Source organism: Borostomias antarcticus (assembly GCF_949987555.1).
Source record: "Borostomias antarcticus genome assembly, chromosome: 18".
NCBI classification, from domain to species: domain Eukaryota; kingdom Metazoa; phylum Chordata; class Actinopteri; order Stomiiformes; family Stomiidae; genus Borostomias; species Borostomias antarcticus.
This window is the reverse complement of record NC_140251.1, coordinates 6,993,338-7,010,837: the sequence shown is the minus strand read 5'-3', so window position 1 is coordinate 7,010,837 and position 17,500 is coordinate 6,993,338. Positions and strand designations below refer to the sequence as shown.

Sequence of the window (17,500 nt, the reverse complement as noted above, 5' to 3'; positions counted from 1 at the left end):
CAAATCCATGGAGAAGATGGCTGGGCGGATAAGAACAGGAAGAGGAAATCTCTTTTTTGTGCAGCCTGGCTGAATCAAACACAACTTGGCTCAGCTTGTCCCCATCCTTATTCATCTAGTCATTTGTCACCATTGCGTCGTAAAATAATGCCGTTGCAGTTGTTGCAGTCCGAGAAAACACTTCAGCCTACATAGAGGTACTCTGGAACCCCAGGCTGGATTCTGTCAGCTAAATGATGTCCCGGCGTAATAGAAGAGATTGTTTGTAATTAAACTATAAATGTTCTGGGGATGGTGTGAGCAGATTTATTGATAAGATCTCTAGAACATTCAGCTGTATCTAGATATGGGAGATGAAACAGTTTTGTTATGAAGTGTTGTGTGTGCTGTGGTCATCCCCAGCTCACAGTCAGTCGCTCTGGAAACTGCTGACATATTCCTGATGCTACTGTGCACTCTGCTGGCCGCCATCCCCAAAGCCACAGATGATGTCAACATTTCGGTATCTTACAGACTGGACTGTTTGTCACAGATGTTTGGTTTTTGCACACCACCAATACTGGCTAGCCTTGCACCGGCTTTTTAGTTTAATTTAGTTTAGTTTAGTTTATTAGACAGTAGTTAAAATACACAATAGAGCAAGTCATGCATCATCATCATGTCATGGCTAAGAAAAGTCAGAGGCTTATTTTCGTTGTGGTCCTTGGTCTTGGCACATACTGTAACACTATACGGTACATAAACATTAATAACGTTACCTACAATAGGCAGAATCACAAAAATACCACATAGTATGATATACAAAATGTACACATCATACAAATCCCTCCAGCCTGAACCCAAAGCTCACAGATGCTTTTAGTCTGTAGGTTTTGAACACAGTTGTGTAACCGAGTGAAACGCGGAGTAGCTGGTGAAACTCACTCCTCAAAGGAGCGCTGACAGTCCCTCCAAGAGGGCCGTCCCTATTGGCGCAACTGTCTGTGCATCCGCCTCCGGTTCTAACCCTGCCGAAAGAGAGACGCCAGTTAGTCGCATGGTGTGTTGTGGTAAGAGCAGGACCTGGAACCACACTTCAAACGCTAGCTACTGACACAGAATCCTGCCCCAATCAATAATACAACAACGTTGTCGCTTAAAGAGAAACATGGTTCCCTGGAGTAGATAAGATGAAAGAGAACTGGGGTGTCCAGTTAAGCCGTAAATGCTAGTGCTTAAAATTCTCTCCTGGAATGGATACTAGAACCCATGTGAAAGTACAATAAAGTGCTCATAAAAACAGTCCTCACTGTAATTCTGTGACATACTGTAGCTGAATTGTTTATCGCTGGGGAGGAGGCTTGAGCACACAGATTCTTTTGAATGGAGTCATAGTGTATAGACCATACTCAATACATAACCTGTGAATGCCTTGACTGGGAGAGAGAAAGAAAGAGAGAGAGGGAGTGGGGGAGAGAGAGAAAGAGAGAGAGGGAGTGGTGGAGAGAGAAAGAGAGAGAGAGGGGTGGAGGAGAGGGAGGAGAAAGGGTGGGAACAGTTTCTTGACATCGGATTTTAGATTACCTGCTCTGCTACCCCTTAGTTTATATCCTTTGTGTACACATTAATGATCTAATAGTTAACCAGACTGTATAAAGCAGACTCCTTTTTAATTAATTGATTAATCCTCATATCTGCATCAGTGAACGGGATCTTATTACCCTGGTCATAGCTGCCTGCTGTCTGCAATTGTCCCACCCAAGTCCCCTGACTACCCACAAAACAGGCCCAACACCTGCCTCTCCTCACAGCTACTGAAGGACCAGCTGTTTGTAACCTTCCCAGGCCCCCGTTACTTAGCCTGGGCGATGGTTTCAATTATTCTAGGTTCTAAGAGGAGATTTGCTTGTTATTATCTTAAAACCACCCCAAGAATGACAGACAGCAGTGTTTAAATAAATAAATACCTTAAATTATGAGAATACCAAAAAAGATGAATTACATTTCCATAGATTTACAAAATACAGCATACATCTATTTAAAGAGAATTCAATTAACCAACTTACGTAGGCCCTACAGTATGTGACTTATCGTAGCCTATCCTTACTTTGCTTTGGCTACTTAATCGAATCTAGGATAAACAGGTAACATCAACAAATAAATAACATATAAACATAGACTGAGATCTCTGGGGCCTCATTTATCATTGAGGTACGCCTTCTTTTACACGGTCTTTTTCGCGAGTTCAGGCGTACGCCATTTGCCCCCCCCACATTGCGATTTATCAAGCCGTAAGGGCGAAAATTTAGTCGCCTTTCTCCGCGCTTTTGTAGGACACCTCTCCAGTTGGCGTACCGATTTACACGGTGTTCTACGCCCTTCTTGAACACAGGGGGAACTGGCGACGCAGGTGGTGCGTCGGTGAATTACTATGTTTGACGGAGAGAATAAGAGCGACAGTTCATGAACGCACAATCATGTAGGCTAATAGCCCAATTCAGCACCAATATATATCGCAATGCTAGATTAGACGTGTCCTCTAACCGGCTCATTCATGGTCCGATATGGATTTGTTCCCCAAACGGAACCTATGCGCTGTCCCAAACCTTTCCGCGCTATATGTCACACCTAATGCAGGCACTCCATCAAACGGCAATAATTGACCAATTAGATTGTCATTAATATGTGATCATGTGGACCTGTTTGCTCTTTGGTAAGCATATAAATGACAGTCCTCCTGTGCGTAATGCGAGCCTAAATGAATCCGGCGCTACTCGGCCTACTGGCCCGAGATAGAACTCCAAAGAGGTGACGGCGATGGCGACTGCACCCACATAAGGGCACCATCAGTGAATGAATACGTCTATGTGAATCGCTAAAATGTGCACACTATAAATACCCAAATCATATGTGACATGCTCATCACAAGTGTAGTGGCACGGTGGCCTGGCTCCACGCATGACTCATTCATCCTGGCGCACAGCAGGGTAGGGCTAGACTGGAGGCAGGCGCTGCGCGTGACGGCTGGCTTATTGGTGTGTGCATAGCCAAGATACATATTCTTTGTCTTATTTACTTTAATCTTTATTAGCATTTTCCATCCATACAACGACAATACAATAAAACATAAAAACTTACAATAACAGCTTATGGGTACTTCCATCCATGCAGCTTTTTTTTCTTACTCAAATATGACAATTTTATTATTAGTGGTATCATCACACTTCCTTCTATAATCCATCCATTTTTCCCATCTCCCTTCAAACTTTCCTTCATGCATCCTCAATGCATGCGTGAACCTCTCCCTAACATACATCTCCTCCACAACACCCAGCCACTGCTCCTTGGTTGGGCGTTCCACCTTATACCAAGCCCTCGTTATTGTCTTTTTACTAGCAACCAATAGTACTTTCACTAGGTATCTGTCCCCTCCTTGTACATCATCCCGTGTTATGTTTGCCAAGATATATATTCAAAGCTGATAAGAAGGTGGAGGCCGGCGCGCTGGATGTAGAGGCTACAACTCGCGGGGGCACGACCGTCAGGTCCAGGATCACTGCAGACTCCCCCTCCTCTGAGTCCCACCCCACGTCAGAGTCTGGAGAAACAATTTCAATCATTTTCTTTGAGTTTGTCTGTGAACTTGATTATGCATTAAACATTTCATTGTGCAGCCATATTCATTTGATATGTTTTTCTGTTGGCAGTCAAATAAATGCTGTGATTTACCGGGTGATTTAGATGAGTCTTAATTTCCCAGAGGGGAAAATGTTTAATGTGTTCTAACATTATGAAGTGGTCATCTGCGTTATTGTTCCCTGTTTTTGGTCCTAATTTAATCATAGCCTACCACAGAATGTTTGCTTCACTCGCAGCCACATGTTACAGTATGTCCGTGTATGCCCAATCCTAGATGCACAACACGTAGCTAAAGTAGGCTACTAAGCTGTAGGAGCAAACAGACAAACGTAGGCGATTTATACCTTCCGAAGAGGATTGCCTTCCTCACGTGGACCTCACCAACTAGCACATGCACCTCCGTCTCCGAAAAGTTCCTCTTCTTTGCTCTTCGTTCCATGTTTCATTGTTCCGCCTGGGTGCTCCACGCTACCTTTTTAAGCCGGTTCCTTCCGGGAAACCACGTTTGGCCACTCATGCTTTTGACCATATATGGTTGGATTAGGGCGTGGAGGGGGCGGAACACGGGGCGCGTGCGCGTACGCTCTCTTCCCCGCCGGTCTCGGATTTCCCGTGCAGAAAAGGGCATACGACATTTTTGATAGATCCGAAAAGCGTGTAAATATTCTCGTCGTACGCTACATTTCGCATTTTCCGCGTTTTCGTCGTACGCCCTCTTTTACACCTGAATTTACACGCTCTTTGATAAATGAGGCCCCAGGTTTCTAGGCTAACCAAAAACAAACAAACAAACAAACAAACAAACAAACAAACAAACAAACAATAAATAAATAAATAAATAAATAAATAAATAAATAAATAAATAAATAAATAAATAAATAAATAAATAAATAAATAAATAAATAAATAAATAAATAAATAAATAAATAAATAAATAAATAAATAAATAAATAAATAAATAAATAAAATGTAGGCCTAGAGCATGGGTTCCCAAACTCCATCAACGTGGGCCTCCCCTCTGAAAACAGTGATACACCCGGGGCCCCCCAAATGTGTCCATTTTGCAAGGCAGCGTTAGCTAGCCCATAATGTTACACAGCTAAGTTAGCTCGCTGGCACCTGCTGCTAGTTAACGTTATGACATTTTCGCACAATACATTCATGCCTGTGGGGGGAGACTCTCTCTGCAATACCCACAAATTTAGTTTAATTATTTATTTTGATCTTATGACCTTTAAAATCATGTTTTATTCATAAAAACCATAGACATTTAAAAAAAAAAAAAAAAACAGGTTTTTCCTTTTTTTCTAACCATCCCTCTGCACCTCCCCTGAATTTCTATGGGGCCCCCCAGGGGAGGTCCGCCTCACAGTTTGGGAATGCCTGGCCTAGAGGAAAGGAAATAGTTTCAAGTCCAGTGGCCTATGAGTGCACTCAATCTCTTACCACAGTACCGCCCCCCATGGTTAGAAATCCATACAGCAACGCTGGCGAAGATAATGATGAAGATGATGGGAAGATGATGATGAAGGTGATGGGAAGATGATGATGAAGATTGAGGCATTAGGCCTGTCTTTACATTATTACCTTCATAAAGTAGAGAATTAACATCTTTCATAAGTCATCCTCTTCATTCTCTCTCTCTCTCTCTCTGGCCAGTGCACCATGCTTATGAGGTTGGTTTGGAGAAGGAAAAACAAGGAACAATGCTTGACTTGGTGCTACTGGAGCCTGTAGATAATTATAAATAATGAATCATGTCTCGTTGTGGTGGGAAGCTGTCTCGTTCACCCTGGCTCCTCTGACCCTGCCCTCCTCCTCTCTCTCTGACAGGTGGATGTCTTAAAACATGAGTGTCCCGATGAGGCCGACCAAGTAAGTGAGCATGAGCGTTACTGAACCCTCACACTTTACATGGCATGTCATTTATCTGAGGGTCAGTTACCCGGAGTCACACACTGAGGCTCCAGGAGGAAATCACTAACCGAGCGCATGAGAGGGAGGTGTGGGTCAGGGTCCCCGCGTACAGAGACGCTCTGTTGGTGAATGTTTGCTTTGCCTGGGTACCTGGCTCCCATCTCTCTCTCTCTCTCTCTCTCTCTCTCTCCTTCCCTCCCTGTGCCCCCTCCCTCTCTCTCTCTCTCTCTCTCTCTCTCTCTCTCTCTCTCTCTCTCTCTCTCTCTCTCCTTCTCTCTCTCTGGTCCATATGCTCTGAATCTCAGGCTAATCTCATGCAGTCCTGTCCAGTCTGCCAGGATACATTCAGCATATCACACCCTGCTCTGTGTGTGTGTGTGTTTAGCCGGTCATAGTGTTTCGTATTTGGGTGTGACACTGATATTCAGGAGAGTCGGAGTGAGGATGAAGGGAAGACAGCGTAACATACAAACCCCGTCTTCCTCTCGTTGCAGTGGGGTGGCCAGATCGGACAGCAAGATCAGCGCCAAGGCCCTCTACGGTAAGTCAGGGATATGTGGGGAGGGGATGTGGTGTGTGTGTGTGTGTGTTTGTGTATGTGTACAGTATGTGTGTGTGACGTAGGTGCCTTTTTAGACTTTTTTTTTTTTACTATTCCCATAGCATGCCATCATGGCTGCCTGTCTCTTTAATGTGAGTCCCTGTGCACACTTTGTATAGTGTACCTCTTTTAAAATGTCAGCCAATAGGATTGTTTTTCTTAAGATCACGTAGTGATTTGGCTTTTTCATGGAATCGACCTCCTCATTTGCATCACATTCCGCCAAACGCCTTCAACTGAAAATGATCAACCTGAGGGGATCTGTCAGCATTGTAACCAAGTCAAATCCCAATCAAATGACAATCAATTTGCCAGGCAAATGACTGTGCCAGGAAATCCAGCACGCTCGCTGTTTTGATTACGTGGAGCAGCGTTTGTTGTTGTGTGACCCCGTGCACGCTCTCTCCCAGCCCGGCCGCGGTTGCTCCTAACCCCCTCTCCGCTGACTGATAAGAGGGGGACAAGGTCCCAGGGCTCCTGCTGGAACACGTCCACCCCAGGCTGTGGCTGCAGTAGACCCGATAGGCCTGGAGAAAGTGACCGGTAGAGATCTGGGGCCCTCCAGGTCCTGTATGAGGGGGTATAGGGGGGGGGGGGGGGGGGGGGCGTGCTGTCAGCAATCAGCTGATCTGAGTGTGTGTGTGTGTGTGTGTGTGTGTGAGTGCTCTCTCTGAGTGTGTGTGTGTGTGTGTGAGTGCTCTCTCTCTCTCTCTCTCTCTCTCTCTCTCTCTGTGTGTGTGTGTGTGTGTGTGTGTGTGTGTGTGTGTGTGTGTGTGTGTGTGTGTGTGTGTGTGTGTCAGCTGACGTGTCTGTTTGGACAGATTTGTGGGCTTCAGATTTATGGGCCTGGTTGTTTTTCCAAGTTTAGTTTTCAGTATCACCTTGTTTTGCTGATTACAATGTTGCCTGAGGTAAACTGAGATATCAGAAATACTGGGCGTTGGTAATTATGCTGTCAACGAGGGTTTTAAATATTTGTGTGAAAGCTGGAATGCGTGTGTGTCTACCTAGTGCCTGTCTCTGTGCCCAAAATATATAAGGTACCTAGGGAGGGTCAGCGTTTTTTTGTTATTAGTGCGCGGTTGGAAAAGGGTGTGGACGGCCATGTGTTGCATGTGAATGAAAGAGGCATTGAGAAGGGTAAGAGCGGAGGGGAGGGGGGGGGGGGGGGTCTGTAGCCGTCGGTGTGGGGCGGCCCCGCCCCTGCCCGTCCGTCCCCAGCCCGCCACAGACATGAGCTCACTGGCCACCTCCCGGCACCGCCTCCCCCCGCCCCCCCGCCCGGCTGCATAGAGAACCGTTGTAACAGCAGCTAAACACAAACCTGCACCAAGGATCACCGGAATGTCTGGCTCAAACAGCCCCGACGGCTTCAGACAGCCAGAATGACAGAGGACAGCAGTGGGTTTTGAACACAGGATCTGGCAGAGTGTGTGTGTGTGGCGGGGGGGGGGGTTGGCGCAGTGAGCAAAGCCCCAGTGAAACATCCTTGTGTGATGGAGCGTGGAAATATGTTTCCCTGGCCGCTGCCATCCTGCGCGGCAGATGGCCGCTGTTAGCTTCTCGTCGCGGGACACCCAGGGCCAATATGCTCACCTCGCTGTGGAGGTGAGATTGTAGAGGATATGTGTCAGTACAGTACAGTATAGTACACTCTACCCCTGCCCAGTAGAGGAAATAAACAGCCCGCTCTCAATCTCTCCTCCTGCTTACAATATATCACTTTCCTCCCTCTATGCAAAAATCTCCTAATCGTACTTGCGATGCAGTGTGACAGACAAGCTATGCAAACCAGGCCCCCTCCCAGCGGTCCTCTTATCAGTAGTCAGGGCAGAGCAGAGGATGGAAAGGTGCAGAGATAGGGGGGCCACACAAGGACGCCATCCACCCTGGTCTTCGGACGGCAGCACGCTGGCTTTCTTAAGACGCCCTTACCGGTCTCTAGAGGGGAGCATGTCTCTGTCAGGTACTGTGATCGACCCGAACGGCAAGCTGGGCGCAGGTGGGGTCTAAAGGATGTGGAGATGTTCGATGGGTGATTGGCTGTTTTCGCTTCCTGCTCCTCTGGTTCACCCTCTCTTCGCCAGTGTCTGTTACAGAGATGTTTTCTTTGTTGTTGTTTTTTTTTTGAATGTGTAAACTCTCAAACAAGTTACACTACACAGTTTTTCCAGTTTTTTATCTTTCTTCCTGCTTTTAGCTTCCTGGACATATCATTCTATTGATTCATATTGTGTTTTAATTACCTGTTTTGTTCCGCATTGTTAGTTTAAATAGTTCTGTGATTTAACCGGTGTTGTTTTTAGGGATGGTCTTTTAGAAACTGGCTTTATATTCTACTGAGGTAAAAAGCCGACCCTGTGAACATGGAAGGTAGATGAGCTCTGATCAGAGATTGTCCTGCGGACATATGGCCAGATCTGCATGGACACGGCAGGACTTCCGTATCCAAAGGGCACCCTGTGGTATTTCAGTCGACGTGGATACTGATTTGCTGAACTGCAAAGGCTTTTCTTTCATATCAGGCTACACAGTTAGAGCCAACACTATTGCCACACAATCTTGCCAGGTGACTGTGTAAACACGCTCATATGATGAGATTCGCTGGATGTGGGACACCTGAATCAAAGTCACAAGGTTGCATCACTGTTGGTATGGACTTGCCAAAGAATTAGGTTGGAACAAAACTTCAAAATGTGTTTTCAAGGAGTTTAACATTATTTTCATTGAGAATAACGTTGTTCTAGGTGCTCATTGGTTATTTAGGCGGACGAGAGGAGCTTCTCTCTGTGCTTTGATCGTCTTTAAGGAGCAGCGATGTAGGCGGTCGCTGTCAGGGCTGTTTAGATCCCAGAGATGGGAGTCTGATCCGGATGGCGAGGCCGTCCTGTTTCTCGTTGACCTGTGGCTCTGCAGATCTGCCCGCTGACTGGCTCCCATTGCAAGACCCCACAGCGCTTTGAACTGATTGGCGTAAATGTCAGTCATTAATAAGACATGGTGCGAGCTCAACTTTCACAAAGACACCTGCCACTGTTTCACCTGCAGAACGCCAGGCAGGAAGAGAGAGAGAGGGGGCGGTGGCAGGAAAGTATCAAACACGTTTCCTCTTGTCAATAAGGAAATGAATATTTACACACAGAAAAAGGCCGCTGTCAGGTGTACTGTAGATTTAGGACCCCCGCCTTTAAAATATTTTTCCTCAAGCTTGAGATTCTAGCCTTTTGCCTTAAAAGAAAGTCAAAATTGCCAAAGCATGATTCATACATTACAGTTAACGTCCGCGTTATGTTCTCTTGCAACTTTCCATCATGTGAAGCACAATGGCTGTGGACGTACAGTAAGGAAAGTGAGAGGTAGAGTGAGCTATCAGAATGTTGACTCTGTTGGGTGGGAGAGAGAGCGAGAGAGAGGCCAGAGGCCTGATATGTGATCTGGAGCTGATAGAAACACGCTCTCATTTATCCGTAATTGTTACCTGCCGACTATTCAGCTGGAGAATAGGTCAACGAGCCTCGCCAGAGCTCAGTTCACATTTGACTTTAGAATCAATTAGGCTACCTTGGCTAATGCCATTGAATTAAGAGAGGCAGGTAGCAATGCAGCTGGATAAACATTTATGACAAACCCTACAGTACAGTATGTTTTCAATCGGTGCAGCTGCTCCTATACAGTACGGCACATGTCTGTCCGTCCATCTGTGTGTGTGTGTGTGTGTGTGTGTCCATTCGTAGCATGAACATTTAGACCAATTAGAAGTAGCCAATGGCGTTGCACACCAGCAGAGGGCAGTGGAGATTGCTCATAAACCTCTTACTTCACCACCTGGGTGTGATTTTTCTGAATATTTGGATACAGTGGAATGATTGATACTGAATACAGACAGTAAGATAGATAGAGCAGCACTTGCATTACCCAAATCAAGTAAGTTGGTTCACTAACCTTTTTAAACAGTCCATAAATTCTGATTCAGATATGGGCAAAATAACATTCTTATCAAAATACAGTATATGTAGCCTACTGTGGACATAACCTGCGTAGCTCAGCACTGCCTAAACAAAGTGCTTGTTAAGAACATGAGGCCTCCAACGCACCACTCAAGGAACAGATACACCAGGGGGTCAAAGGTCATTCATGCCAGTCAGCTGTTTCCCAATTGGGGCTATAGTGTGATAGATAATGAGATAAATCCAACAAACAATATAACTGCTTTGAGGAAGAACTGATTCCTCTTAAACCTAATCCAAATATGAAACAGTCAGATAATCTAATAATTCAGATTTCAGATGTGAAGATGTAAAGATCAGTCAAGGTCATTGGGACGGATTATTAATGTAAGTATTGATGTGAGTGTGTGTACGACTTAATGCAATACAGGTACATTTACGATATGCATTTCCTAATGCGTATTGTTATGCATTTGGAACATGTATTGCACCATTATGTCGTTTGCTTATCCTGCTTATCCATGTACTCTGATAAGCATTCTTATCTCTGGTGTTGTAATGATGGTGGGAAGCATTCTAGTGGTACAGTAGTATGACTGCTACAGTCAGCAAGAGGGGCTAATCCTCTGTATTGAAACTTTAGTTATGCATACTTCCATACGTCTCTGTGTTAATCAGACTCTTCTCCACCTGCTGACTCACCAATGACCTTGATTGACCTTTACAGATTTGGAATCTGAAACAGTCAGATTCTTTCTGCTCCTGTGCAATGGACTGTGTTACTAGAGCTGTGCAATAAAATCGATACGGCAATACATTTTCTGCGATACTGTATAAATTTTCCGCTGTACAATATCAATACATAAAAATATATATACATTTTCTACTTTGGTTTGCTCAAGGAAAATATTCTGAACAAGACAGGGATTAAATATAGATATTGGGAAAAAATTCAGTCATAGATACATAATTCATGTTTTAAATGGATTTAAAATGTCCTTACATTCCCTCCACCCTCAGGATCACCACAGAGCGGTGGATTGAGTTGTATTTTCAGCTCTATTTAAACATTTTCAGTAAATTATGTATCGCAATGTATCACAATATGTACTCTATCGTATTGTATCGCAATGTATTGTGATAAGTATCGTATCGTGACCCATGTATCGGGATACATATCGTATCGTGAGGTCCTTGCCAATACTCAACCCTAACTCTTACAGTATTGGCTGAAGGGAAGTCAGTTCTTCCTCAAAGCAGTGATATTGTTTGTTCATTTTATCTCATTATCTATTACATTATAGAACCAATTGGGAAGTAGCTGGCTGGAAAAAAAGTGCATGAGTGACCTTTGACCCCAGGTGTACGTGGTCTGAGTGGTGCGTTGGATGCCTCAGGTCTCTGGTGCCCTCCCTCCCAGCTGGTCTGAGTAAAGTTATAATAATAATAATAATAATAATCATAATAATCATAATAATCATCATCATAATAATAAAACTTTATTTGTATAGCACCTTTCATACAAAAATGCAGCTGAATGTGCTTTACAACAGGGAATGTACCTGCACGGAATGCTCCACATAAAAAAAGACATAAAATGAGCATAAAAGCAGGAAAATAAGATGGAAGAAAAAACAAAATAAAAAGAAGATAAAGATAAGAAATCAAGTAAAATACAACATTTTAAAAAGATCCAGTCATAAGATGTCCTGGCTGTGTCTGGCCCCGCACAGCACAGTTGCTGCCCATCTTTTTCCACTGGCTCAAAACTCACCTCTTCAAGAAGTACTACCAGGATCCTCCCTCTTAAAGGTATTATTAGTAGGATTTGTCAGTTGTGTTTTGTAAACACAACATTCAAACTTCGTCCCCCCTGCTCCTACCCCGCTCCTCCCCCTGACCGCGGTTGCCAAATCAGCCAGATTTTCACATCTGCAGTGTAACATCTGCAAGTCAGTGAGAAATGAATGACATCCCACACATTAATAACACCAACAAGCTCAACTGATCCACAAACACACATAGGCTTTACTCCCGTAGCGTAGCACAATGCCAGCACGCACCAGTCCACTTTAGTTAGAATGATCTTTGCCAGGAAGAGACATTCAAAGTCATTCAAAGTAGACTACAATAAAGTTCACTCCATACCTGCAGCATTTTGACTTGTTTGACTTGACAAACACTATCAAGGGTACATACAAATACGAGTCAGTTGGCTAGCTAGCAAGCGGACGAGAACTAACACCATAAGTGGTAAACACCACCAGAACAGAGTTCTTCCCCTCCCATCCTCGGGAAACCTCTTTCTATCGGGAGAAAACACTTTATATCATAGTTGTTAGCTGAGGGGTACCAAAACCCTAGCCTGGCTTCGCCAGACAAAATTTGCAAAAATGCGAAGGGTCTGGAAACTCATAGTTGCTTTCCAATTCCCAAGGGCCGTTACCAACGGGCGTAGATCAAAAAGCCTCTGGACGCAATTGGATAGCCCTACAACCAATCAGCGAAAATGCCTCTACGGCTCTCCTCTGTTCCGTCATATTCTTAAACCCGCCACATATTAGATAAACGGTTGGGATTGGCACAAACAATGGCACTAACGATTCCGTTAGAACGGTTGGATGTCCAGACTGATCTGCAGAGTGAAATTGAATGTGAGCTCACGAGATCATGCTGGCGACGCCAGGCTACCAAAACCCCACCGCCCCCCAACTCCCCACACCACCTCCCCCCAACTCCACCCCCACACCACCTCCCCACAACTCCACCCCCACAACCCAAAGGTTGCCGCCCAGAAACGTCCCGAAGATTTGAGCAACCACAAAATACAGACAGATGGAGGGGCTTCTGCAGACAAACACACCATCACACATTCTACTGAGGTCTAAGTGATCATTGAGACAGATTATTTTTGTATGACTCTAAACTTTTTTTGGGGGGGAGAAATCCTACTAAGTATACCTTTAAGCACCTATTGTATTTTTGGTTTGCTACTCTTGCACTTTGTCTTCACCACTACTGTAGATTATGCTCTTATTCACTTGTTTAGAAAGGAGATACCCTTGTGAGCTCTGGTGAGTAGTAGTACACTGACTTCCAACAGTATGTTTAATGCAATTATTGTAAGTCACTTTGGATAAATTACTGTAATGCAATGTAATGTAATGTTCTGATTGATAGATGTATGCACAGTTTACCTCAAGCGCTGTTCACCTCAACAAACTCACTTTCTTTCGGCAATGCAACTGCTGAGCTATTGGTGCTGCAGTGTATGTACAGTGCATATATTGATAAGAATGTCATTTTGCCCATATCTTAATCAGGATTTAAGGACTGTTTAAAAAGGTTAGTGAACAAACTTGCTTGATTTAGGTAATGCCAGTGCTCAACTAGCCTATCTATGATACTCTCTGGATTCAATATCAATCATTCTTCTGTACTGTTCTGTAAAAGCTTGACTCCAAACCGCTTGATACACATTTACAGAAAAACAATTTCCTCAATTAAAGGCACATTTTATATTGTAAGCCACCAAACTCACTTATTACTCTATACAGTTACTGAGCACTAGCTATCCCTGTGTGTGTCAGTGTTTCTGATGGGCATTTTATTAAAACTGCACCACCATTATGTGTGTGTGTGTGTGTGTGTGTGTGTGTGTGTGTGTGTGTGTGTGTGTGTGTGTGTGTGTCTGTGCGCATGTGTGCCTGTGTGTGCCTGTGCGTGGGTGCGTGTGTGGGTGCGTGTGTGTGCGTGTGTGTGCTTGCGTCCATGCATACGCACACATTAGTAGGTTCTTTCACTTCCTTATTGCCCAGCTGCTCCCCTCAGTGTCTGTAGCTCGTCTCTCATTCTGCTCTGGCTGTTCACCAGAGTACTGTAGGCAGCATGTGGACCTCAGGTCAGTGGCGTCGGATGGCTTTTTATTTTTAATTTTTTTTATTTTTTTACACTGGAATGTAATGGACATGACGTGACTGTTGGGTGTGTTTGGTTCTAGCCCCTGCTGCTCATAAACTCTTTTCTCGTTGACCCTACAGAGCAGCGGAAGAAATACTCCAACTCCAATGTCATCATGCAGGAGACGTCCCAGTACCACGTGGAGGTAAGGCCTGGTCCATTCCAACCACAACACCAACCAACACCAAATCAGTTCACAATCACAAAATGTTTAGGTATGATGGTTATTTTTTACTAGTGTCTGTGTTTATCCTCTGTCAGACGTGCTGAACGCTATTGGGTGCACATATTTGCTCTTCCCCCAACACAAAGGTTGGTGTTCAGGTTAATGTTTGATATGGCGAGTATTGGCACTCTGTGGTCATAAGGCTATCAGGCCAGCTGAACATGCCAGCATGGATTTAATGTGCCGGTTGGGGAGCACGACAGGCAGTGGTCAGGTAGTGGTCCTGGTCCTACGGTAGCTGGACTATGTTTGTACTGTGTTACCTGAAGATTGGACCTCCCCGGTATGGGTCACCATTAACAGGCCAAATAATCATAGTTAACTCCGCACACACACATACGTACACGTATACACACACTTGTGTACTCGCACGCACACACGCACCCACACACACACACACACACACTTTAATAATTTATTTATGTCCACATAAATGGAAATACAAAGGACATAAACATTAACAATGCCATCAGACATTATGGGTCAGTGAGTTACACAAACACACACACGCACGCACGCACACATGCACACACACACACACACGCAGCCAGAGCTTTCAGAGTGCCATCATTACAGTTTAATTTAAGAATGACGATGCTCACACAGTATCGAACTAGACAAGACGACACCTTTATTAGCCATTTTAGACTAGGTAATTGGAGTTCATCTTTTCGCATATATTCCCCTGAGATACATCCAGCACACACAGCCGCCAACACGACGCAGCTCTACAGAGAACAGGGTCAACCGTGGTGCAGCAACTCTGGAACAGGTACAGTACAGTGCCTTGCTCAAGGGAACATCGGCACTGGTTGTTGGCATCAGAGATGCGGTTCCAGCTACTCTGTGCAGTTGCTCGCTCACATCTGGCTCGGGGCCTCTGAGCTAGTCGCTCCCAGGGATCGAACCAACAACCTTCTGAGTCGGACCTTCCTAACTCCTAATTCCTCACTACTGTATAACCTGCCACAGAGTGGGGGATAGGGATTTCTATTGACAGAAACCCAGCACCCTAAAATTGGAACCAGCAGAATTCAACAAACCCATTCTCACTTTGATCAAGATAAGTTAAGACTTACAGCTCGACCTGGTACAGTATTCCCAAAGCCATCCACGGCCACGACGGCCCTCTCCCATCATCGCAGTGACCCCCCCCCTCCCCCCCACTCTCCTCAGCATCTCTCCACCTTCATGATGGACAAGGCAGAGTCCATCACCACAGTGGACGACGCCATAAAAAAGCTGGTCCTCCTGGACTCAAAAGACAAGATCTGGACGCAGGAGATGCTGCTGCAGGTCAGCGACAAGGCCGTCCGACTGCTGGACTGTGACACGCAGGTAAGGCTCTCTCTAGTCTCAACGCCAGACCCATGAGAGTTATTTTCGCTGATACACACTACGTAAGCTACACCAATTACGTTACTGCATGCTGCAGATCTCTATATGGGTCTGGGACACTTTATGAAACCAGGCCAGGTCCAGCCTGGCTTATGTGCGTGGCTGGCTTGTTTCTGTTCAGGACTGGTAGGATGGAAGCTAGTCATGCCACTGAAATAGCTGTGAATTGAAATGACATGAAATAATGTCTCATGAGCTCACAACAACTAGCAGCAGCTTCCATAACATTAATGGTAGCGATCAGTGGCTAAAGCAGTTACACTGATGATAACAAAGTCATCCCCACCGGGTCTTGAACCCTGGTCTCCCGGGTGGGAGTCCAATGCTCTGACCATTACTCTACTTGTGCAGTGGACATCGCCAGATTGGTTTTGGTGTCCTTCTTCCAGTCCCTAGTGTGGGTTGGGGTTAGAATAAGGGTTGTGATTGGGACAGGATCTGATCTATAAGGCAAGGGGTAAAGGTTGGAGTGAAAGGATGAACATGTGGAACTCCCGGGTGGGAGTCCAATGCTCTCACCACTACTCTACTTGTGCAGTGGAGATCGGCAAACTGATTTTGGTGCCCTTCTTGATTTTGGTGTGCTGGGACTACTGCCTCTTGTGGTGCCAACAGAGAAATGCAGGCCAACATTGTCCGGAGTAAGGGAGGGAGGGAGAAAGGGAGTGATAACCAAACTAACGCTATACTAGGTGCGCTGGCTTACAGCCACACACAAAAATCAGGTGTTCAAATCCTGGCAGTTCATTGGAATCCTGGCGATACTAGTCCGTAACAGCTTTCGCGATCAGGCGTTCCCTGCCATAGATATGTCCCGCCCATCTAACCTGGGCTAGTGTCTCTCATTTGCTGCTACGACCTGTCACTCTTTCAATTTTGACCCGTCGATACACCCCCAGGACACAAGCTTGGGTGACGAAGTGGCACAGACTCTATTATGTAGTACTGTATGTGCGGAGCGCAGCGATTCAACGTAATTTTTGAGTCTGGAGAGAGACTAAACTCTCTCAAACCACCATCAATCAATCAATCAATCAATCAATCAATCAATCAATAAAAGCTTTATTTGTATAGCGCATTTCATACCCAGAGGCAACACAATGCGCTTTACAGAGAACAAGGGAGGTGGGCATACGACCCACTCTCTACATATTCCACAGGGAAGCAAAAAAACAGTTATCACCCGGGGGCCAGATAAGTGAGCTGTAAAAATTCTTCCCTGACCCCTCTCAACAAGGCGATCGAGCAAGCTCCAGGAGTATTTTTGTCTACCGGCTAAGAACATTTATAAAGCAATACATTACATTAAATTACATTTCAGAGTAAGAGAGGCTAAAAAAGCATCATAGGAGAGAGGACATCCTACGGACATGCTACGACATCCACAGCAGACACGGGGGTATCTATCGGACTCCGGGGGGTCTGCCATCCTAGTTAGACCTGCACATGTTGAAGCAAAGGCCCTAAAAAGGCGTTATTACGGCACCGTAGAATGACACGCTGTGCCGTACGGCTATATGATCTACTGTAGGTGCACCACAAACCTGGACTAGTTGAAAGGATGTCATAAGATTATGTCAGGTTCAGGTGGGCTATTCGAACCTGTGACATGACAGAGGAGAAACGAAACTAGCGACTTCGACTCATCCTCAGAACACTGAAGAGCAAGCAAACTCTTGTGTAATACTATACAACCTCAAGCAGGCTATAGTAGGTTTTATGGACGGTGATAATGCCTGTCCACGCCTTGGCTCTCACTGTGGGGTGGCAGGGTCATCTACAGTACGAGTACATATCGCTGCATTGTTTTGGAGCCTGTGCATTGTGACCTTT

The 17,500-nt window shown here is 45.2% G+C and overlaps 1 protein-coding gene across 4 annotated transcripts in view; it reads left to right on the top strand.

The window, feature by feature from the left end:
• Positions 1-17,500, top strand: part of eps8l2 (EPS8 signaling adaptor L2) — a 31,216-nt gene that overhangs the window by 3,087 nt on the left and 10,629 nt on the right. For 2 of the 4 annotated variants that reach the window (XM_084452734.1, XM_084452735.1), the window contains exons 2-5: positions 5,452-5,493; positions 6,030-6,076; positions 14,124-14,188; positions 15,446-15,607. In XM_084452734.1, the coding sequence (XP_084308860.1) occupies positions 5,468-5,493; positions 6,030-6,076; positions 14,124-14,188; positions 15,446-15,607 (300 nt within the window). In that variant the 5' untranslated portion in view covers positions 5,452-5,467. Of the gene's footprint in view, positions 1-5,451; positions 5,494-5,809; positions 6,077-14,123; positions 14,189-15,445; positions 15,608-17,500 lie in introns of those variants that run through there. The other 2 variants (XM_084452733.1, XM_084452732.1) reach the window with 1 other exon arrangement.